At 35.5% G+C, this 26,361-nt stretch overlaps 1 protein-coding gene across 4 annotated transcripts in view; it reads left to right on the top strand.

Moving 5' to 3' along the window:
• LOC150092685 (uncharacterized) overlaps positions 1-26,361 on the top strand; it is a 491,968-nt gene that overhangs the window by 456,284 nt on the left and 9,323 nt on the right. For all 4 annotated transcript variants that reach the window (XM_090414354.1, XM_090414355.1, XM_090414357.1 and 1 more), the window contains exons 22-23: positions 8,596-8,719; positions 20,662-20,754. In XM_090414354.1, coding sequence (XP_090270480.1) covers positions 8,596-8,719; positions 20,662-20,754 — 217 coding nt within the window. The remainder of the gene's footprint in view (positions 1-8,595; positions 8,720-20,661; positions 20,755-26,361) is intronic.

Below are 26,361 nucleotides of genomic sequence, written 5' to 3' on the forward strand. Positions count from 1 at the left end.
ACTAAAATTTTTATTCAAACACGGCAGTTGTCTTCATAATTTTCAAAAATGTATTCGGATCACCGTGTAAGCTTAAAAGAAAGGATATATCAAGTTCCATTTCTAGAGTTGGAAGGATAAACATGAACTGAATGAATAATAATATTAGCCAAAAACTGCAGAGGAAGATGTTGAGGAGATATCAGCAGGAGGATAGGAGTTTTTATGAAGAGTATAAAGTACAGCCAAGAATGTGGTAAGGAAGGATAAAATGAAAACCTGAAATAAGCTGGGAACAGACCAAGAAGAGGGTTTTTTTTTTTTTTTTTAGTTATACAGCCAATGAAGAGAAAGGTGAATGTAGAAGATAAATCCTGGTTTTTGGATATGATGTTATGGTGACAGTAACAGATAATATACTGGAAATTTTTAATGAATGTTTCATTACTTTATTCGGTTTTGTGAGGAAGAAGATAACATTAAGCACAGCAGTGAGAGAAGATAGGAGAATGAAAATTGGTGAGTGAGTGAGTGAAACAGTTTACCTGTTGAAAAAGGGAGTTCATCTAGCATGAATGAGTTTAACCTCTCTACAGGTTGAGGTGGATGAAATAGTGAGACCAAATTGCACTTCTTATCCATGTTATTCAACGGGTGTTACCGAATCTCATCCAGATTTATCTGGACGTCTATAGATGTCATGGCTGATTGGGGTGTTAAGGACGGGAGCATGACAGCTGGTATGAGTGATATATTTCCTCTCTCAATGATTCCTTGACTCCTTGGAGGTCTCAGATAATAATAAGTATTATTTATTTTATTAATTAATATTATAATATTTTATCATATTAAGAATATTATAAAACATTCTTTAAATAATGCATTGTAAAGGACAAATATACATAGGCCTGTGTATATTTATTTATTAAGAAAATAAATTCTTTCTTATAAAATTTCCATCTATTAAGAATTTCTTTATTTACTTTTACAACCAGCACATGCATGCATGCATGCACACACACACAATTATTATTATTATACAAGTACTTCCATGGAGTCAAAAAAACTTCTGATGGGAGATCTGTGCTAACCATTTTTCACACAATACCTATCATACCTCTTCTTAAACTAATCCACTGTCAAGGCATTTACAGCTACCTGTGGCATTTCATTCGACTCATTCACATCACTCTCCAAGCAAAAAATTAGTCACACACACTCAGACTAACTACACTCGTACAAAACTTCCAGAGGTGACACCTTGTTCCCTCTCTGCTCATCATGTGTTGAAAATTTTCTTTTGTGTGGATATCATAGACTCTCCTAAGTTTCTGTCATGTCTCCTCTCTTCCACCTGTCATCTAAACTCTGTAACCTACATACCTTAAATCTGTCCTCATAGGGAGCATTTCACAGACCTGTCATCACTTGGTCACTCATCTCTGGATGCTCTCCACCACCTTCTGATCCCCAAGAAACCCATTTGACTAACTCTGTGCACAGTAGTCAAGATGCAGTCAAATCATAGCCATATAAGAGGGATAATAACCTCCTTCAAAAGAATTCTAAAAACAGAGGAAAACTCATGTAAAAAACTTTATTACTGTAGAATTTTCACCTAAGTATCATTAGGCATCGTCAGTACTGGATCACAGAATGGCAATTAAACAATAACAAACACTCTAAAAAGCATCACTGAGTAGCTAAAGTAAAATGACCTTATTTAGTGATCTTACATTAGCTACTTATTATTATTATTATTATGTAACACCTCCAGGGAATCCAAATACTCATTGAGGGAAGGCACCTACTCTACAACTCTCTATTTCCACTGCTCAATCCACCAACTACAACGGACTGCGACTACCATCATCATCTCCAAAAACGACATCTACTGCCCATCATCACCACTAGTATTTTCACAGACAATCACAAACTTTTTAATTGTTTTCTGGAATATGTCATAGATGAAGCTCTTCATGAATATGACACTGGAATAGTAGTTGGCAGATTAAGAATAAACAACTTACGTTTTGCAGATATCGATCTTCTGGCAGAAAGTGAAGAAGAATTACAAGAGATAACCAGCTGCGTTTTTGGAACATTAAAAAATATGGATTATATATAAACCTGCAAAAAACAAAAACAGTGATAACCCTCAAAATCAGACATTGAACTCTTAAAAGATACAAATTGACAATAAAGAAATTGAGAATGTAAACAAGTTCACTTATCTAGGAAGCACATTGAGTCAAGATGGTCACTCAAAAACCGACATTAAATATTGAATTGCTAAGGCAACTATGGCCCTACAGAAGTTAAAACTATTGTGGAGAGATAACAGAATAGCAATCACAACCAGACTAAGACTAATTGACACTTTGGTGAATTCTCTCCTCTTGTATGGTTGTGAGACCTGGACTTTATTGAGGGAAGATGAGAGGAGACTCCTGTCTTGTGAAATGAAAACTTACAGAAGACGTTTGAGAATTCCCTAAATCATGAAACCAATGAAAATGTCTGATTCAGTAGATGAAAAAAAAGGGAAAAATTCTGACAGTCATCAGAAGAAGACAGATGAAATGGTTCAGATATGTGGAGAGGGCTAATGGCTTTCCAAAACAAGCACTAGAAGGAATCATTCTGGGATCAAGGATTAGGGGCCGACCTCAATTAAAATGGACAAATTCCTCCCCTTTCTCAACTGACATCAAGAACAAGAGACCGAGATGATTGGAGAAGGCTAACAAAGAATATCACCTACCAGCCATGAGTGATTCAACGGTCCATTTAGGACTATGGAAGAGAAGAAGAAGAATCACAAACATCCATGCCCACAGTGGGATTCGAACCTGCAACCTTTTGGCTGGAGAGCAGATATGCTGACCACTCGGCCAACCAGCCAGCCACTTAGGTGGTGCTTTTTAGAATTGTCTATTATTGTTTAATTGCCATTCTACAGCATATTCTACAGTAATAAAGTTTGTTACGTGAGTTTTCCTGTTCTTCGAATTTTTTGATTATGCCAACTCATGGTATTTCATTATTGAAACAAATAACCTCTTTCTCTTTATGTGTGAAGATGTTCTTCAACATCCAAGTAATCCTTCAAGTATTTTGCCAACTTTTGCAAATACCTACTGAATTTCAACTCTGTCCACAATTACTCCAAATCCAACCTTATCAGTTTCCTACAATCCAGTACTGTCAGTAATATAAAGTATGCAATCTTTTCATCCTGAAGTGCATTAACTTACATTTTGCAACACCAAATTGAAAACCATTATTATCCTTAGCCCACCCCTCCAATTCATTTATATCATGCTCCAGGATATCTATGTCATCTCTATTAATTCTACCTAGTTTTTCATGTTTGTATGTGCAGCAAACAACTGAATATTTCCCCTTAAATTATTAATATACTAGTAGAGAGCCTTGAAGCAATCAACTAGTCTCCCTCATTTGCCTTGATTCTTCTTTATCATATACCCCTCTCCCCTTCCCATTTGCTTCAACTTACGTACTATTTTTCCAAGTGGTATTCTGTCAAATGCCTTTGCAAAGTCCAGCAGTATCATGTTATAACCAATTCCTTTATCTAATTCTACTGTCACTTTATTTTAAATTGTGAATAAATTACTAAGGTAGGCCATACTGTCTGCCATGAAGTATCATGTTCCTATCCACCTATTAAATTTTAGTTTTTACTAGATATTAATGGTTTAAATTTTCAATTTAAACCATTTACCACCACTCCTGAGATACTAATGTCTATATAATGAAACCTGTGGAGTATCCATAACTGTGGAATAACATGTATACCACAGTAAAAAGAAATTTATTATATAAAATATTTCTTCTTATATAATTGTAAGACATCATCAGTCAGTGCAAACAACAATAAGGAATTGAATAAAGAAACAATGGAGTACATCCGTTAAATTGGAATCTCTCTATGTACACAGTCACATGTTCATCGATTAAAACTGTTGGGCTGAAAATAATTAAAATTAGTTAAAAATAAAATATAAGAGATTACAAAGTTATTTAATACAATTGATAATAACAATTTCCCACACTTTTGGAATAGTGAGGCAGTCCTTATGATTGAGGTTAGGTTGATGAAGCATGGCTTCAGCATGTTCTTTGTATAAACGTTCATGTTTATATATGGATCTATGCAGCAACTTGGTATTTTCAATTCCATGTTGTGCTAGGCCAGATTTCTGAGGTTTGATAAGCTGGATGTGCTTGCAATATTCAGGAATACATTTATTTACAGATCTTCCATAGTAAGATGTTTGTCCTGTTTTTTCCATAGTAAGATAAGTTGCAGAAACATGGTACTTGGTATACAGGTAGCATCAGTGGTGCCCCACTGATGCTACTCTTTCAAACAATGTTGGCTACATCCCTTGCACTACTAATATTCTTTCCTTTTAGTTTCTTATGCCATGGCACTGTTTCAAGCTGCCTCCTATATATGTCTTTTTTTGTTTGTTGCTCCTACCCACGAAAGGTTATTTGCAAACCTTTTAGTGCATTTGGTACTGTGAGTGGGCTAAGGATTTTTTTACATTTTTTATAAATTTTATTTTATTTTTTTTTGTATTTTTTTAAACTATTTTTCACATAGTCCAGAAACCCTGTTCTAGAAACCAAACATGGAACTTTCTCGAGCCACTTCAGGCCTTCAATAAGTGGGTTGGCGGTCTCACACCAGCCAGGATAATTCATCTCCCACCTGAATACAATAACAAACATCAATGCCCAAGGCAGGATTCAAACTCACAGCCTGCTGGTCTGTTGGTTGGAGAGTGGGTATGCTACCCAAGTGGGTAGCATACCCACTCTCCAACCTGCTAGAATAAGACTGCATGGTCATTTTCTGCAGACAGAGTGGCTACCATGTTAAGGGATAGATCTGATGCTTTTATCATATGTAGCACTTTCAAACCCCTGAGGGATTTGAGTGTGTTACACTCAAACATTCTCAGGTAATTATCCCTTAGTAACTGTATAAATTCCATTTCAATCTTGCCACTTGTCCTTTTCTCCTTCTACTCTGTATCCCCATAGTTGAAGTCTCCCATGATAATTTCTCAGCCTGTACTCATTGTGCTAATCTGCCAATGCATGGTATCTAAAACTTTCTCTGAGGCCAATACGTCAACATTGTTTGGCCTATTGGCCTCAGTTACTGAATGTGAAAAAAATGTCAACAACGCATGGAAATCTTTGAAAAAGTGCTTAACTTAGGTGGTTTCGAAGAATAAATAGGTTGGGAGTGAAATGGATGTGCAACCTTATTAAGCAAGAGATTCACAAGAAGATGATGTGGAAAAAATATTGTGAGAATAAGAATGAGAGGATTTATGAAATATATAAAGCACAGGCCAGAAAAATAACTATTGTGTGGAAAGCTAAATTGGAATATGAAAAGAAATTGGCTATGCAAGCTAAAGGCAATCCAAAAGAATTTTATTATTATGCTGCAAGCAAAAGAAAGAATGAATGTGGAACAATAACTTTACTGAATACAGATGGTACTGTAGTGTCAGAAGATAATGAGATTGTTCAATTAATGAGTGCTCACTTTGCTAAGATATATCAACCAAGTGTATGTAACATGGCATATGTGCACAGTGCTACTGCTACATTGGATGATGAGTTAGAGGTGTATGAAAATTAGGTTGAAAAGCTGTTGCATAACCTGAATAAGAATTTGACAATAGGGACAGATGGAATATCAACATGTTTGCTGAAGGAATGTTCAGCCAAATTGACTAGACCTTTCACATGTTTGTATAACTTGGGTCTCAGCTCAGGAATGATACCACAGGAATGGAAGGAATGTATGATATTTCCAATGCAAGAATTTGCATCCAGGAATAGGTAGACAAACAGCTATATTCTGCAAGGAGCAGCATTGCTAAAAGATGACCTTCCTTTACTAAAGGAAGGTCATCTTTTAGCAATTTGTTCGTATTTTATAAACAGTGATACAGCCAATTTGGATAAAGGAATGGATACACTATGATAATGTTGTTGCAGAAACTAGAGAATATAGGACTGGAATATAAACTCTAGACTTGGATCAATAGTTGGTTGACATAGATATCAAAAAGTGGTATACGGTGGATGTGAATCTGCCAGATTTAAGGTGACCGGTGGTGTACCAGGGTTCTGTCCTTGGGCCATTATTGTTCAACCTGTACATTAATTACATTAGGAAGGGTCTAACAGGATATGTGCAATTGTTTGCCCATGATGCAAAGATAGACAGGGCAAATCAGAGCTGCTACTGATATCCAGCACTTACAAAATGATGTAAATAGGCTGGAAGTTTGGCCAAAATAAAATGGCTGTCAGTTGAATGTTAGTAAGTGTAAAGTTATGCACTTTGGTGTGATGAAATTTCCAGTGGCATATTATATTAGCAAAGTTATGCTACAAGAACCCGAGGCTAGGAATCTTGATGTAATGGTGGGTAGGAATTTGAAGGTCAGATCACATAGCAAAAGTTTCAAATACAACTTAGAGAATAATTACAATGTTCAAGCGAACTTTGACATGTAAAGATAAGACACCTCCATGGAGTCTAAAGACTTATTGAGGGAGGGTACCTACTCTACAACTCTCTCCACCACTCAATTCATCAGCTACAACCAACCGCAACTACAATCATCATCTACACCAATGCCATCTGCTGCCCACCAACACCACTAGTATTTTCACAGACAATCGTAAACATTCATGCCCACAGCGGATATGCTAACCACGTGGCCAACCGAGTAATTATTGTGCACAGATTTGCTTTCCTGGGTTCTAAGGGGATAAAGAAGAGTTACAAAGATTATATCCAGATCATGGGATTTAGCTTATGAGGACAGATTGTGAATATGTGGTTTACAGACTCTGGTTAACAGGAGAAAGAGGGGTGTTGTGATAGAGGTATATAAACTTTTGAATGGGTGTTATACGATATTGTCTGATGAAATTTTTTTGTTATATGGAGGGTGGGGAGAGAACACAGAGGCATTCATGGAAGTTAAGTTTGTTTGCATTAAAAAAGAGGTAAGAGCTAGGTTTTTCCTCTCACAGATCAGTGAGTGAGTGGAATAATTTGCCTTTACTGATAGTGAATGTATATAGCGTGAATGAATTTAAGTGAAGGTATGACTGTTGGTTTGGAAGATTTATAGCCTCTCTCGATGAGTCCTTAAATCTCTCGAGGTCTCAGATAGTAATAATAATAAAAAAACACATATCATAAATCAAGTCAACCCTCCTGCTGTGCCACACATACCAAACATTTCTCCAGTATTTTGAGCTCATGTTTTTCCCTGTGAAGAACTCCATGTAAGCGTGCTCTCTTCACATATTACTTTCTACCAGATCTTTTATGCTCTCTTCACTATTGCTCACTATTAGGATATGAACTAAATATGTCCAAATCATGCAGATGTGTGATTTGGAATAATTTGCCTTTATTGATAGTGAATGCATATAGTGTGAATGAATTTAAGAGAAGGTATGACTGTTGGTTTGGGAAATTTATAGCCTCCCTCAATGAGTCCTTAAATCCCTGGAGGTCTCAGATAATAATAATAATAAAAAAAAACACAGATCAAGTCAACCCTCCTGCTGTGCCACACACACACACACACACACACACACCAAACATTTCTCCAGTATTTTTTCCCTGTGAAGAACTCCACATAAGCGTGTTCTCTTCATCATCCATATTACTTTCTGACAGATCTTTTATGCTCTGTTCACTATTAGGATGTGAACTAAATATGTCCAAATCATGCAGATGGTTTCATCGAGATCATTTTTATTGGCAAAGTGATTCAAGCTGATTAATCACTCTGCTAATAAAATCACTTTAGGTAAGAAGGTAAGAATTGTACATTGATTGGATGGAATTGGTATTTAGGATTTCTGTTAAGCCCTTTCAATTTTAGTTTCATTGCATTTGTAGAATCAAAAATTTGGCAATATTATGTCTCCAATCAATAAGTCAAAAATTGGTCAGTGTTTTATAAAGTGTGCTATATTATTTTTGTTATGCTGGATGGAGAGTAACAAAAGTTATAGCACGCTTTTTAAAGATATCACTATTCAGTAGAGTTCTGAGTACTATAAATTTATCACATTTATAGTACTCAGAACTCTTATCAAATTTATGACATTATGGCAGTGCTTGCAAACAGCAGAAATAATGTAGCTGAAATTTAAATTGTGAATAATTTCAAACAGTATTGTATATAAATAACTATAAGACCAGCTAACACAGTATGTCCTTGATTGTATACATATGTTGCATTTCAGTAGTTTTTCAGTCTTAAGTTCAAGAGTTAATGAATATCTTTATTGTTGTGGGCCATTTTATTTGTAAATTTTGGAAAACTTTGTGAAATAATTTCCTCTTTGATTAATGTATTTAGAATCTCTCTTAAAATTTTGAGTCATTTCTGTTATGACTTCACTCAGACTACAGCTCTAGATTCACTTGCTGTGATAATGAATGGTGTCATACAAAATGCTATTATGAAATGCACATTTTTTTTTATAACTGTCTATTATAATTTACCTACTATTTTTTTTTAGTCTTTTGACCCCACTCATTGTGGATCACTGTGAACCAGATGATAAACCGGTATCCTGTATCATGCCTCAGGAAGGAGTTGGGGACTTACCTCATGTCTATACCAGAGAACTAAATCTTACAGAGGTGAGAGTTGCATAAAATATTTGTTTTTATTTTGTGACATGTTTTAGAATGTGGACTATATTCTCATATATTTTTTCCCCTTTATTATAATTCTAAAGAAAGGAAAATAAAGTATTCTCTAACTTCATTTTTTTTTTTAAATAACTGACTGAGAGATATTTTTTTTTTTTTAAAATGAAGTTAGAGAATACTTTATTTTTGTCAGTGAAACATAAAAAAATTGTTTTTTTGTTTTCTTTCATATTTTACATTTATGAGTACAGTTTATATACTGAAAGTAGTTGACTACTAAAAATTAGTATCAATATCCACTGCAATTAAAAAATCAAAATGAGTTCTTGTATGGAACTTATGTTGCTTTCCATTGTATCTCAACTCGTTAAGCAATCTGCAGACCCAGTCCATAAACTGCTTTTGTTCAAATTAGCAAAGAATAAAATGACATTACTGTTATTAGGTGAATGCCAGTCCAGCATCATCGAATAACTGGTTGTGAAGAAAAGTAATAGAATTTCTTGACTCTTCATGACTAATATCAGATGAAACTAATGAAAGGTACACTATTGTCTATTGCAATGAAAATTTGCTACAGCATGACTTACAAATAATGAAAGAATATAAAATAAAATACAATTTGATGGACAAAAGGACTTGTACTCCACATCTATCCAACTGATGGATTGCAGTTGGATGAATATGGAGCTTCATGTCTAGAAAACATTTTGTTCAGTGATGTAATGGAAGTGCAAAATCAGAGAAACTAAAGCTTATTAGCAGGAGGCAGGTAAGTAAGCATGTGCAGTGGCCACCTGGAAGTGAGTGTGTGTATGTGTGAATGAGAAAGAGAATGAGAAAAATCAAAGAATGCTAAATGCAAGGTATCTCCATCTCCAAGGGATTATTGCAATGCACGTCTACTAATATCAGAAGCATCAGGAACAAGGAGTTACTCATCATCATCATGAATCATGGGCTCACTGCCCGTTGATGTCTGATGCCTGTTTCACTATCTTCTTCCACCTTTCTTTGTCCAGTGCACAGTGTTGCAGTTTTTGTACCCCCATTCCACACCAGTCTTTTATATATCGTCTATCCATTCTCTGTATGGTCTACCTCTTCTGTTTAAACCATCCAAAATACCAAACATAAATGTCTTTATCTTCCGGTCCTCACTCATTCTACAGATGTGTCCAAGTAATTGCAGCTTCCGTTTTATAATCTTCTGCATTAGATTCTGTTTTGGTTGTATCTTTTGATAGAGCTCTTCATTGGTGATTTTCTGTACCCATCCTATTCTTAGAATCTTCCTGTAACAAGTTCTTTCAAATGACAAAATTCTTTTTCTTGATTCCTTATTTATTACCCACGTTTCAGATCCGTACAGTACACCGCTGAAGATGCATGTTTCCAATACTCTTAGTTTTGTTTGCAGACTGATCACTTTACTTTTCCAGATGTTATCCATGGCCTTCAGATTTGTTCTTCCCTTTGCAATCCTGATCTTTATTTCTTTTTTACAGTCCAAGTCATATGTCAGTTTACTTCCCAAATATGTGAATTGTTCTATATTTTCTATATCAGTTCCATCCACTTGTATCTTTTGTTTCATGTTCTTCTCACCAAATACCATTGTCTTTGTTTTTTCAAAGTTCATAACAAGTCCAAATCTCTTCCCTTCCTCATTTAACAATTTCAGTGTTTTTTGTAGTTCTCTTTCATCTTCTTCAATAATAACAATGTCATCTGCAAATCTCAGATTGTTAATTCTCATTCCGTGTACAGATATTCCTTTGGCATCTTCTTTCATTTTATCCATTGCTCTTTCTAAATGTGCGATGAAAATGCTTGGTGATATTGGGTCTCCCTGTCTAGTACCTCTGCTTGTTTTAAACCATTTCCCCAAATCATCACCTATTCTAACTGCTGCAACTGCATTCTGGTAAACATCTTTTAATATAGCTATTAGTTTTTTATCAATTCCATAGGATTCCAGAACTGCTAATGTCACTTTCTGGTCAATACTATCAAAGGCTTTCTGACAGTCAACAAAGCAAGTATATATGTTTTTGTTTTTTCTCCTAGCTTTCTCTGCTATTTACCTCATTGTCAAAATCTGTTGAATTGTAGTTCTATCCTTCCTAAATCCTGCTTGCTCGTCTGCAAGGTATGCTTCCAATTGTGTTCTCAATCTTTCTGTCAATATGATCATCATCACTTTACCAAGGTGACTTATCAAGGCAATTGTTCTATAATTTTTACATTCTAGCTTATTTCCTTTCTTGTATAATGTTACTAATATTGATTTCACCCACTCCTCTGGCATTTTCCCTTCTTTCCATACCATATTGTATAGTTGGTGCATTTCTGTAACCATACGTTCACCACCATATTTAATCATTTCTCCAGTAATGTTATTGTTACCAGGACTCTTGTTGTGTTTTAGCCGTCCTATTGCTTTTTCTACCTCTCCTCTTAAAATGTCCATATCATGCTCATTACCTGGTGGTGATATCTGCTTCAATTCTTCAGTGAGTTTCCCAATGCTATCTGAATCTAGTTTTTCTTCCTATAACTCACTACAGTATCTTGTCCACCACTGTACAATTTTTTCTTTATTCATCAATACTTTGCCCTTTTCATCTTTAATTGTGGTCTGTTTTGGTTGCCGCTTTCTATTAATGGTTCTGATCATTTTGTATACCTCTCTTGTTTTATGCTCTCCGTAGTACTGTTCTATATTGTTGCATTGGGCTTCTAACCATTTCATTTTATCCATTCTGACTGCTTTTTGAGGAGTTACTGACATTGGTTAATTCAGAGTTTTCCAACTAGTGTGCTGCTGTAAACTTAGCGATTCGGCGATATTAATTTGGCATATAAGACTTCATACATAGCAGCTTCTGCCAAGAGAATGCTGTGGCTATACTATAGCACTTTCTCTGACCTTCCTAGTTAGTCTATTACTTTAGTTAAGATTTGTTCTTTGTGTTTGCATGCTTGTGTAAAATATTTAGTTTAATTTTTCTTATTATAGAAGATATACAGATTGTTATATTATTATTATCAAGTGTCAGTGTGATAACCTTATATTCTTTTGTATAGAACAAGTGCACATGCACACGCACACATGCATACAGGTTTGAAAAATTCTGTAAATATCTAGAACAAAAATGATATTGAAGCAACTGATATAACCACAAGAAAGAACTTGTCTTAAAATCCTTTAGCCTCCTTGTTTCATCAAATTGTAATTATTTGTTCTTTTTATTTGTTAAGGATATATAAGAAGACATAAAATTAATTAATTTTTGTTCTAAGTGTTTATCAGAACTTTCCAGACCCCTCCCAAAATGAGTATTCTGACTCCATGGAGATAAACATATAATAATAATAAAGTTTTAATTGACAGAAAATTGTGGAATTATCACAATGGCAGTTGACAATTATTATCTGGTTTTAAGTATTTCCATTTCCTTTATCTAATTCTGCTGTCACTCTAAAATGTGAGTAAATTACTAAGGCAGAACCTACCTTTTACAGTGCCATGCTGCCCACCATAGTGTATCTTATTTCTGTCCACTGATTTCTGAATTCTACCTTTATCCAACCTTTCCAATACTTTAACTACAACTCCTGAGATATTAACTTATCTGTAATTGCTTCTTCTGTCATGGAGGTGGCTTTCTGTAAGCTATATTACCTTCTTTCCACTCCCTTGGACCCTTTACAGATCTAAGATTAAATTAAACAAATTTGTCAGAGGCATTATTAGTTCTCTTGCACATTCTTCACATAGCACACAGGTTGACATGCCACACAGTTCCACTACTGTATTCACGTTGGTATTTTTCAACATGCTGAGTACCTCCTGTTTGTATGCTTCAACATCGCTTATAGTCACATAATCAACTGCAAACTCTCCACCTGCATGATACACCCTTGCAAAGTGATCACTCAGCAACTCAACTATTTCTACTGTGGCATCAGCATTCATAAAAGTCATTCTTCCTCTTCCTTACTACATAGTGAAACAGCTCTTTTGGATTTACTTTTGACTGCTTAGCTCATTTTCTCTCATATTTAGCCTTCCCTACCTTACTAGTAACCATTCTTGCCTGTGTTTTGTATCACTTATAAGCATGCTGATCATATTTTTCTTTATATTCCCTTTACAACGTTTTTTTTTTGCAGATTCTGCTTTATATCACTACTCAGTCTTTTAACTTCCACTTGATTTATCCTTGTGACCATGGATATGCAGTCTAATACTTCTTGTTTCAAACAATCCTAGACCACTTCCACTACTTCTTTCCTTATAGATTCTAAAACCATGGCATTGCTCCCAGCTGCCTCCTGAGTTTGTCATAATTTGAATCAGCTTTATAGTTCAACATAAACCTTTTTTTGATAGAGAATTCCACATGTTTAGCATCCTCCCAGAACAAGATTGCATGGTCACTTCCCCCCAATTGGAGGCAGTGTCAGTGATAGTTATGGATACAACTTCTGATGCTATTACTAGATCTAGCACTCTCAAACCTCTGGTCTTCTACATGCCATGTGGTTTCAGGTAATTATTACTTGGCAACTGTACAAATTTGACTTCTGTCTTGCCACACCTCTTTCCTCCTTCCAATTTATGTCCCAATATTTGATCAGTATTTTTGATCATCCACACAACAGGAAAAGCCAATAGAGAAAATGCTCTTCTTTTTTCTTTTCTTATTACTCTTCTTTATTCAAAAAGGTTTAGAAGGACTGGCAGGATCTCCCAAGACTGTTAAGAAATTATGTTCTGGTGATATTCTTGTGGAAACATAATTTCAGCAACATTCAGAGAAACTACTGGCAGCAACATCAATGGGTGGAATACAATCACAGTAGCACCTAAAACACTTAACTCTCATGGAGGAGTGATATCGGAATGGGATTTCCTTGATGTTTCTGATGAGGAGAAATATTCAAAGCTTAAAGATCAGGGAGTGACTGGAGTGAGATGCATCCTGATACATTAGGATAGTCACCTGGTTCCAACCAGAAACATCCTTACTTTTGATTCACCTAAGCCTCCAACATCTGTAAAAGCAGGGCATCTCAATTGTCCTGTTAGAGCATACATCCCTAATCCACTAAAATGCTTTAAAAGTCAGAATTATGGGCATGCCCAAATGCCTGCCATGGCTCTACACCTGTGTCCAATGTGGCAGTAAAGAGCATAACAAATCTTGCTCTGCAAAAAAAGCTAATTGTGTCATTTGTTAGGGAGATAATCAGCTTACTCTTATGCATGCCAGAAGTGGAAGGATGAAAAAGAAATACAAAAAATTAAAACAGAACAAAATATATCCTATCGTGATGCAAAAAGAAAGTTAACCATTGCTATACCTGTTTGGATATCCTCTTATGCTGAGAAGGTGGCAAATAAGAAAATATCAACAGCATCTCAAACATGTCTATCTATTCCACCATTCATATTCTGCAATTGATCTTACAATCTGCTCCCCTTCCATTGCTCACATGGGATGTTGAAGAGAACATATATAGAAGCGATCGCTTTCTTGTTCTTTGCACAATGTCTTCCCACTAACCATGTTCCCCTACATGGATCTGGATGACTGGAAGACTTTTTCCCATCTTGTAAAATTTAATGCTTTATTTCATATGGGGTTTCCCCTTTCTCCCCTGTTCCTTAAGATGGGTTGAGCCCTCCTAATGAAGGATTAATGTGTATTTTATGACTGCAGATCCATGTGTATTCACAGGGCTGGTTTGCCTGTTCTGGGGGACAAAAAACCCTAGTTTCTGGGCGGAAAAAAATCCCCTTCCTCCGTGTGATACCAGCTAACTCACCTTTAGTTGAAAGAGACCAGATAAAGGTTCCTCATGTCTTTGGACGGAAATCGAACCCATGTCTTTCCGACCAAAGGGCTTTGTCTATACCGACTGAGCTACGGAGGCTGATACAGTCAATTAAACACCTATCAATGATACAGTAAAGTATGTAACAGACTGCATTATCCAGGCAATAACAGCTTCCATTCCAAGAACAGTATCAATTTCCACTCTATCCAAAGCCTTGGTGGAACCCAAGAATGCCAGACAGCCAAAAAACATCAATACAGAGTATATCTATTTCATAGATATCCCACCACATGAAACTTAATAGCTTTTAAGTGTGCTCTGACCAAAGCATGTTATGGAGATGTCAGAATCAAAAACACATCTTGGATCCAATTTACCTCATCAATTAATCAAATGACCAGCGCAAGCATTGTATGGGATTAAAATCCAGAAAATGAAAGGTAGATATAGATCACACTGTTTACCTTAGACCATAATGGAAGTGTATTGCTGTTCCCAAAGCTATTTCAGACACTTTGGGTGAAAATTTTGCCCTAATCTCAGCAACAGCTTCACATCCTCTTGAATTTTTAATATTGAAAGAGCAGCAAGAGAAACGAAGGCTAAATTTTTCTTTCAATGGTTTTGGATGATAAAATCAGCCATTTTTTAAGGAGGAACTTAAAAGAGCTCTTTTGCTGTCTCACCCTAGTAGTGCAGTAAGGTCTGATGACATTCATTATGAATTAATAAAACATCTAACATCATCTTCTATGGCTCTCCTTCTCTTAATATACAACAGAATACTTGCAGAGGAAAAATTTCTGAATTCTTGGCATAAGTCAGTTGTCATTGCTCTCCCAAAGCCAGGAAAGGATCCAACACAAACAAATAATTATTGACCTATTGCTCTGATCTCTTTAATAAGATATTAGAGAGAATGGTTAATGCTAGATATCTCTGGTATTTAGAAAGCAACAATCTTCTCTCCAATACACAATGTAGCTTTAGCTTTTGTTCAACTTTAGACCATTTGATCTGTTTAGAAACTCGAATAAGAGATGCATTCTTGAAGCAAGAACATCTGGTTTCAATTTTGAAAAACTTTCTGTACGGTTGAACTTTCCAAGTCAGAGTGGGAAGCGTGCTATCTTGGTCATATCATCAAGAACACGGTGTTACTGAAGGCTCTGTCTTAAGTGTGACACTTTTTGCTATCAAAGTTAACTCAATCACCGAACAGCTTTTCCCATTGTAGATAATGCTCTATATGTTGATGATTTCACAATTTACTGTCATCACTCTTGTAACATGAGGGTGACTGAAAGACAACTTCAGCAAGCTGTCGATCTTGTTTCTCTTTGGGCTCTTAGTAATGGGTTCAAGTTTTCAACAGGAAAAAAGTGTCTGCGTACACCTCTGTCGAAAATGCACTCTTCACCCAGATCTTAAATTAAGAATGGGATGAACTGTCAATTCAGTATCAACAGAAGCCAAATTCTTGGGAGTTATCTTTGACAGAAAACTTACATTCCTTTCACACATTTGTCAACTAAGAGAAGAGTGCAAGAGAGCATTGAATCTCCTTTGCACTCTGTCCTCTACTAAATGGGGTGTTGATTGATCTTCATTGCTTTGTCTTTATTGTGAGCTAATACATTCAAAGCTTGATTATGGGCCTCAAGTCTATGATTCTGCAAGGCATCATACCCTGATGATCTAACCATCACAGGTTATGTGGATAGCTACTGGTGCCTTTCGCACATCATCCATTCAAATTCTTTATGTTGAAGCAAATGAACTGGCTCTGTCACTTAGATGGAAACAATGGACTAGTCTCTCTTCTCTGTGTTGGGAAGCCAATATACATCCAATACTTTTGGTATTCTTGTTAAAGAGACTATGCAAACTGTTGGCATGAATGTTGACAACATTGGCCACTCCAAACATAGCAGCATCTCTTCGTGGCAGGTTTACATTCCATCCTGCAACCTCTCACTTTGTCAACTACAGAAGTCTCATACTCCATCATCTGTCTACCTGCAATTGTTTAATGCACACAGAGCAGCCCACTCTGATCTCTTGCCCATCTATACTTGATGATTTAAGATCAGAGATCTCTGTTGGCTGTTCTTCCTGACATTACTATCTCCAACCAGATCCCACCTGATTGCAGTAATTATATAGCATGCCATTCATTTTGCACTTGTGCATATAAAAGAAAACTGCTACCAAAAGTGTATAATTTATACTCTTTGAACTCTTTACAGGCTATCTACTCTCCTGTGTAGAATCCACATCCGGCACTGTGTGAAGTGTTACACTTGTTGTACAAGATGAAACCCTTAATTTTGATGTTCAATTGTGCTGGATTCCAGGCCACTTTGGAATTAAGAGAAATGAGACTGCAGCTGCTAGGTCAGCTCATACTTTCTCCATGTACTGTTTGACAGAACCATATACCTATAGACAGTTTATAAGATTAAAGCTAGCTCATACTTTCTCCATGTACTGTTTGACAGAACCATATACCTATAGACAGTTTATAAGATTAAAGCTAATTGCTCAATGGCAGTTATCATGGCAAGAAGTATTGACTGAAATTAAGCACTGGCAGTGTAGTCAATGTAGAACAACTGGAAGTTGTTCTTGCTAGGCTCCACACAGGTCACAGTCATCTTGCATATTCTTATTTACTGAAGGCTAATACCCCACCTGTGTGTGTGTGTGCGTGTGAGAAAAATGCAATAGCATCTTAAAATTTGTCATGTCCTGATGGAATTTCAGCACTTATTCACAAGAATGGAATGGAATGAAATTTTTACTTATCTAGCCAAGTCATACACTCACACAGATTGCATGATGTTTTTAATCTTTTACAAATAATTTATTTGTACATATTTGACTGTAAATTTTTTTATATATAGATACTGCATTGCTAAACTTAATTTTTGTGATGCATATTGTTTACTAATTTTATCTTTGACTATTTATGTATTGCTGTAACCTTTGCTATGATGCAGTATAATCTTTGTTGTACTTGTATCAATAAACTAGCCAACCTTTTAAGTCATTCTTTCCAACCAAGACAGTCATATCATCCATTCATTCTACTTGCTTAAAATGACATGCATCTTTCCTTCTCAAATCACTCTTTTGTTGCTCTTTCATCCAACATGTCCCTAATTATGGAATAACTGTTTTCACCAATTGATGCTTTCTCGTACCTTTACTTCTTCACAAGTTTCATTTCCTTTCTTCTCTCCTGCTATTTATCAAGTGCATTTCTGATCTTTTTTTTGTGGCTGGCTTTTATGTCACCTTTCACATGTTTCTTTCACACTGCTATTCACCATCGTACGCACCAGCACCTCTATTAATACTACCATTCCTTCTAGCACATAGCACTGCTTGCCATGCATTTCATTTGTTCCTCATTCAATAACTTGTTCTCAATCTGCCTGACCAACGTACACTTCTCACATATTTTTGTCATTGTGTTCTTTTTTGCAAAAATTATTTGCTTTCACATCAAATTCAAACAAAGGACTTGCAGCTTCCATTGTTATAACTATATATATATATATACTAGGGTGGCTCCACTTCCCCCCGAGTTCCGGACTAGTAGGCCGGTTCTCCTTGAATTCTGATGACTTGAAAGGGGGTCTGCCTCCCCATGGCACCTACAGCGCCCAACCACCCAAGTTCTCCTTGGGGGGGTTGGATGCGATGACTCGAATTTTGAAGACTCGAAAGGGGGATCTGCCCCCTCCCCCAGGTGCCTGCATCGCCCAACCCCCTCGAGTTGTGGACTGGTAGGTCAGTGCTCCTTGAATTCTGATGACTCGAATTGTGAAGACTCAGAGGGGAGATACCTCTCCCCCCCCCCCCCAAGCTGAATGGAGTGAAACAGCACTGAGAAAGTAACTGTTTCTCAGTGCTGTTCACCTCATTAAGCTTCTAAGATGAGTTTTTTCCAGCACTGAAGCCTTAACATAGATTATTGGAGACTTTTAGCATATAATATTACTGTTGCCATCTTGTAGTCAAAGTTACTTTTAATGATGTTTTTTTACTCTTTGGATGCTCATAACATTGCAATGGAGTTAACTGCTCGTTAGAGAAATATACAATTGATTTGGCTAGGTAATGAGGAAGAGTTCTTAGAATCGATAAATACATTCCTTAGTTGTGTGGCTGGTTTATCAGTGGTTATAATATTAAGTTTTCGTAGTTTCCTGCCTCTGTTCTTAAAGATCACCTTTAGTATATAGTATTACTATTGCCATCTTGTAGCCAGAATTATTTTTAATGGTGTTTTTTCTCCTCTTCGGATACTAATAATATATGATTTTTGGGTTGGATACTGTTTGAATTAATAATTATTAATATGTGCTACAAGGTGTGCTCAAAGTTGTGATAATCACTGTGAAGGAAGCTTCTGTATGTCCAGATTAGTGGATAATGACCCCAACTCATTCCCTGGATATCTCCAGAATCTTTGCAATGTTTTTTTGGCTAGTATCCATCTATCGTCAAGGGTCATAGCATGCAATGATGCTTTCAGATGATCGCTGTGCAAGTTCTTCCTGACCTGGGGGGGGGGAGCATCTGTTTTCTCAGGATGACCAGTTTTAAACTTAGCCATATCCAGCATATCCAACAGTTGCCACCTGGCAACTTTTGGATATGCTGGGACACAGACTCCTAAAGTCTCTGGTGAATCTCAGTTGCAGACTTTTCTTGCAGCACAAAAAACTTGATGACAGCCCGCACTTCTGTGTCTTTGAATTTCTGAATTTCTTCATCATAACCTCTGACATGTCTTCTTATGTATCCTGAATTGTTAAATTTGATGAAACATAGGGTTAAAGAGTTTTAAGATATGTTCTTTCTTGTAGTCATATCAGTTGCTTTAATATAATTTTTGTTCTAGGTGTTTTCAGAACTTTTCAGCACCCCTCCCCCCATATGTGTGTGTGTGTTGGCTTTTTAGTATACAGAAAATTATTGACAACCTTTGAGAAAATATAAGTAGGAGAGAAATGGAGCCATGTTTTTATATTAATGACATATTAATCGCAAGCCACCAATTCAAGTTGCATACTTATAGCATATTTAGTACCATGAGTGGATTAAGGAGTTAGATAAACTGGGAGCCCTATCCTTGATCCTCTTCTCCCAAAATAGTAATAATAATAATAACAATTAAACAAAGAATAAAGGCCAAAAGTGCTTTTTCAAGCTGCTTCAGACCTTCAGTAAAGTGTAAGACCCCAGGAGATGGGTCTTACACTTCCAAATTATGCTTCTAGTCAACTTAATATTTTGATTTTTGATGGCCATCCTCTCATCCAAGGGAGAACTCAGGAAAGGATGGCCTTCTCTCTCTCTCTCTCTCTTTCCTCATCACTTTTTCTTCTTTTTTTATGCAGTTGGCCTGCAAAAATTTGGAACTTTACACATTAGTACTGAATAAGGTACTAAACCAATCTGAGCCAAATGGTTTTTCATGCTATCTCAGGCCTCAAAAAAAAAAAAGATTGTGGTATCACATTCAGACATTAAAAAAGTGATATATTAATCTCAAACTTTCTATTATGCATTGATGTGCACATTACTAATGTTTAATATCATGGAACACTGATAATCTTATCCAATGTTCATCTAAATTATCATTGTCTGTCATCGTCATCATGGCTTTTCTTCCTATTGCCACATATAGACCTGTGTTATAATATCCCTGTCCATTATTTGTATATTATTATTATTATGTGACACCTCTAAGGAGTCCAAAGACTCATCAAGGGAGGGAGGGCACCTACTCTACAACTCTCTATCTCAATCCACTAACTGTATAGTTATATACCATATGTAACTAAAATAACAGACAAATCACAACTATTTTAATTGTAATACATACACAATTTGTTGCTGAATTAACTTACATTACCTGCTCAATCATTTGGCTGTAATAGTACTTCCTTTTTACTTCTGCAAACTATTAACATTACTATTATCAATATTTCCTTATCAAGGAAATATTGATATGTATATAGATAAAAGAAATAAAAGGAGAATTAATATTGAATTGCTTTTAGGAAATGAATCCAAGTTGGAGACTACCAATTGGATTATATTTGAGAAGCTCTTACAGGTTCAGAATTTTGGCACGTGGTGGTTTCATCGATACCGTGAGTATAATTTCTTCAAATTTGAATAAATAAGTAAATAAATAAAAGAAACATAAAAGTGATTGGAATAACATTAACTCATTAATTTATGAAATATGCTTCATATGCTAACTCCTTTCCAGCAGAATTCAAATTTACAGTTTCTTTTATTTCAATAAGCTGTGAGAGAAGTGATATTTACACCGAAATATAGTTAAGTTACCACCATCTTTTTTTTTATGGAAAGGAGATTGCAGCATAGTTAATTTCATAACTAACTAACTTCAACAATTTTCTTCCATATTTATCGGTCTGTGATAATATGCTATGATTGTATGATTATCTGGAAACTCAGTGTACCAGTACACTGAGTTTCTATCTCTTTTCTATGCATTGGGAAGCTCAATAATGCACGCACACACACACACACACTAGACTGCCATATGTCCTTTTAGTATGTATATTAAAGTGACTATGCAAGCTGTTGGCATGAATGTTAACATTGCCTGCACCAAACATAGCAGCATTCGTCCATGGAAGGTTTGTACTTCATTCTGCAACCTATCACTTTGTCAACTACAGAAACCTCACTTGATCTGTCTACCTGCAACTGTTTAATGCAGGTAGACGGATGTAAACAATGACAATTGCTTAATGCCTACTCTGATTTCTTGCCTATCTATACTGATGGTTCAAGAACCGACACCTCTGTTGGCTGTGCTGCTGTTTCTTGACACATGTTTACTATCCCCAACCAGATCCCACCTGATTGCAGTAATTATACAGCAGAGGTGCATGCCATTCAGCTTGCACTTGTGCATATAAAAGAAAGCTGTCACCAAAAATGTGTAATTGATGTGCAAGTTACACCAGTTGTACAAAATGAACACCCTTAATTTTGATGTTTGGTTGTGATGGATTCCCAGCCACATTGGAATAAAGGGAAATGAAACTGCAGTTGCTAGATCAGCTTGTACTTTTTTCCATGTACTGTTTAACAGTACCATATACAGACTACAGACAGTTTATAAGATCAAAGATAATTATTGCCCAGTAGCAGGCATCAAGGCAGGAAGCACTAACAAACAAATTAAATGATATTATGCCTGAAATTAAGCACTGGCAGATTACTCAACATAGAAACAGAAGAGAAGTTGTTCTTGCTAGGCTCTGCATGAGTCACAGTCATCTTGTATATCCCTTAGGGTTTTTTCTATTTTTATTAATTTAATAATTTAATAAAAATTAATTTAATTTTTATTAAATTATATTTGAATTTGAATTTTCAAATAAATTCAAATTATATTTGAATTTATTTGAATGTTCAGTATTCAAACAAACGCTTAATTTAGGGAGCAGCACCACGAGAAAGGGGGGTCACATTCCTCATAGGCTATGTGGAGTTCTCTTCCCAGTTATCTAGTCTCGACTCTTACTTCAGTCCTCCCTTTAATATAACAAAATAAAAAGTTATCTGTTTAATTGTTATATGAAATTAATAAACAAACTGGATGATTATGCATAACTTACACTCTGTTTCTCACATACAAACACTTTTTCAAACTTCAGTAAATAAAAGCAACTATGATTCATGATTAAGTGAAACCATTGCACAAGAATAGTTTTACATCAGCAAAACTATAGACAAGTTGGTAATGATTTTAATCTGGGAATGGGTAACCAGATAGTATATAATCTGCAGAGAACAGCATGACTTTGTTCAAGAATAAAATCCTGGGTGATTTGCTCTCATGTTATGACAGAGGTTACAAACTGGGATAAGGGAAATAAATACATTGTGCTATTACTGGACTTATATTTGATAAAATACTGCATGAACAGTTAATGTTCTGGAACATTTTGAAGATGCCTATAATTCAACCAATTCTTCTCCACTAGCATGAATAAGAGGGTGGCTACTTGACATATATCAAAAAATAGATTCTAATCGTATGGCGGGGGGGAGATTGAATTGTTTGCTGGTGATACAAGTTAGGCAAGGTTATAAGTTATGATCTTCCTTTCACGGTATTAGGCCTATTGGTCTGTTCTGGCCTCACACCATCTCTTCCTCTGTTTCCTTTTGTTTATATTTTAGTGTTCTTTTTGATAATCTGTTCATGTGTAAGCTTTGTTTGTAAAGTTTGTTCTTATAAAAATTTGTGTGTTTTTATCTGTCATTCTATTTCTCCCCTCCCCATTATCCATGTTTCATTTCCATGTAATGGGTTTGTGCCAAAACACTAATATTCTTAATCTTGTATTTCTGTACTAAATTGTAAAGATATTAATTATGTCTATATTTTGGTGAATTTCTGCTATATAGCTTATATTACAGCCAAGATAATTAAAATTATTAACTTGTTCAATTGGTCTGTTATTCAAAACCATTTTAAGAAGCCATAACTTTTGTTTTTATCAGAAGATATTCTCATTCCATATTTGGTAACAATCTTCTCAAGGGTAGCTAAATGTTAGTTATTTTCTGTGTTAGAAATTAAAGATGTGATCATTCACATATAAAGTATTTAGTAGATAATTTGGTTTTAATTGTATTCCTTTGTTATTTGCACACTTCCATTCTTTTAATATCTCATTAATCTATATTTTAATGTAGTTCCCACTCGCAAAAAGTTTTATAAACCTATAACAAGTATTCATACTGTGAGTAAGCTAAGGAATTTTTTCTAGAGATTGTAGTACTGTTTTTATTCACAAACTAAAAGGATATATGGCTGTATAATAGGTATTGTACAAATTTTCCCATAGGCAAAAAAATAATTGACCATGTGGAATGATCTGGTAGGGATTTTATATTGGTTGCATATTGTAAAGACTAGGAATAATTGATATTCAAAATGCTCTATTTGCAGCTCTGATTGACTTTGGATCTAACCATCAGAAGTGTACTATCTCTTGTAGACATATAAATTTCATAATCAAGACTTCCATAATGATCCATAACCAAGTCTTATCTGATAAATGCTCAATATAAGCCAAGCAGTGATCTGTCTGCACTCCAAGAGATGGGGAGCTAGGGTGCAAAGAATGTTCATCGTTCTCCAGTGCTTATCTCACAACTGACATAAACCCGTGAACACACCGATCTACAGCCATAAATACCTACCCCCCCCCCCATGAGGGACTCAACTCGCCCCAATAGGGAAGAAACTCCATACGAATAAATAAATAAACTGACATAAAGCTCTTGGGTCTCATGTGTGAATCACATGAGTCCCAAGAGCTTTGCTTCTGTTGCAACTGGATTACTCTTTATCTAGTCTTAGTTTTTCTGACTGTTTTGCTTCCAGTAAAATTGTACAAAAAGTTTTCTGTGGATAAAATCTAAGTTTGTAGGCATAGGTTTCTGTGGTTTAGCAGTTCAAAAGAAAGATTTCGGTATTGTGACCACATGTTTATTAAGATAAAGATAAACAAACCCAACAAGTTTCGTATGTCGTTTGACTTACATCTTCAGGGATTACAGGTAACTAAAAGTTTAAACACGAGAAATGAGAAATTACTCTAAATAGTCCATTAGATGAGGTTATGGAATTCTAACTGTTCATCAAATTAAAAAATCCTAATGCGGTATCTCTACATACGTTAATGCATGCTATGTCTGAACAATGCTGGATGTTATTCACATTCACTCTGTCCGAGGTCTGACTTAGGTATATTTTTTATGAATGCTGACCAAACTTGATGTAGAATTAGGCCCTGGTTTTTGTTGCATTGTGTTGGGATTCTAAGCATGTTTGCAGCTTCCTTGAATTTTCTTGTGAAGCAGTTTTTTTCAATATAAGACACATTCATTTTATGTGAAGTTGTGTGGGATGCAAGGCCTGATTTGCGTTCTCTCCTTTTTTGTATGTCTTTTTGATTTTCATTCATACAAATTTCCCCTGATCTTCTGTCTGGCCTACATAATAGATGCCATAGGAACAATAAATTTTATAGACACCTGGTTTTTTTAAAGGGTGATGTGGAGGTTTTGGGGGATGTAGAAATCTTAATATTTTTTCTAGTGGTAAAAAAGCTACTTTAATGTTATGCTTGTATAGTAATTTGGCCAATTTGTCTGTAACATTCTTGATGTATGGAAGTGTAATTGGGTTCTTGAAATCTTGCTTTTGTGAGATACTTGTAGGAAGTGTGTTGAGGATTTTCTTGATTATCTTAGGTTCAAAACCATTTTTTTTCTTGAGGATCTGTGTTAAATAATGTAATTCTTCATTCCACTTTTCTTCTGTGCTGAAAATATTGTAAGCACTATCCCTCAAGGTTTTTATTAAACCTATTTTTTGCATGGGGTGGTGGTGTGAAGCAGCATAAGAAATCTTCCTCTGTTGGTGGGTTTTCTATAAATGGAGAAGGATAATCTGTTTTCTTTTTCATTGATTTCTATTAGGATATCAAGGAAAGATAGTTTTTTTATGTTCTTCCTGTTCTAAAGTGAATTTTATGTTGTTGTGCTGATTATTAAGATAATCTTTAAAAGCAATGAGTTCCTCTGTTGTTCCTGGCCATATGATGAAAATATCGTCTACATAATGAAGCTAAATTTTCTGTTTTTTGTGATAATTGTTTAAATGCATTATTTTCAAAATTTTCCATATATAGATTTGCTAAAGTCAGGGAGAGTGGGAAGCCCATTTCCAGTCCTTCTTTTTGTTCCCAAAATTTGTCTTGATACATGAAAAACGTATTTTTTATGCAATATTTATATAGTTCTACAATGTCCGATGGAAAAAGATCTTCAAGGAGATTCACTTTCATTTCTGGGAACATTTGTAAAAAGGCTGACTACATCCAAACTTGCCAAGATGTCTGAAAGTTTTATGTATATATCCTTTACCTTCTCAATGAAATGTACACTGTTCTTAATGAATGATGTTGTTTTTCCTATGTGTGGTAAAATCATGTTGGTGAGGTGTTTTAAAAAAAAAAAACAGGTGTCTATAAAATTTATTGTTCCTGTGGAATCTGTTACGTAGGCCAGACAGAAAGATCAGGGGAAATTCGTATGAACAAACATCAAAAAGATGTACAAAAAAAAAAAAAAGCGAATACAAATCAGACCTAGCATCCCCACACAACTTCCACCTGCCATAATGTACTTTGGCATAAAACGAACATGTCTTATATTGAAAAAAAACTGCTTCACAAGAAAATTCAAGGAAGCTGCAAACATGCTTAGAATCCCAACGCAATGCAACAAAAACCAAGGCCTAATTCTACACCAAGTTTGGTCAGCACCTAATTCAGACGTCGGACAGAGTGAACGTGAACAACAGAACATGACAACAACCTGCATTGTTCAAACATAGCATGCATTAACATATGTATAGATACTGCATTCGAATTTTTTTTAATTTGATGAACAGTTAGACCTGCCATAACAACATCTAATGGATGAGTAATTTCTCATTTCTTGTGTTTAAACTTTTAGTTAGTTACGTGTAATCCCTGAAGATGTAAGTCAAACGACATATGAAACTTGTTGGGTTTGTTTATCTTTATTTATCTTAATAAACACATGGTCACAATACTGAAATCTTCCTTTTAAAATCTAAGCTTATTTGAAAGCATCCAGTTTGAAAAATGGTCAGACATTGGAAGAGTAAC

The sequence above is a fragment of the Typopeltis vanoorti genome, chromosome 25 (genome assembly GCF_054136105.1).
Source record: "Typopeltis vanoorti isolate ZY-2024b chromosome 25, IOZ_Tvanoo_1.0, whole genome shotgun sequence".
In the NCBI taxonomy this organism is placed as follows: Eukaryota; Metazoa; Arthropoda; class Arachnida; order Uropygi; family Thelyphonidae; genus Typopeltis; species Typopeltis vanoorti.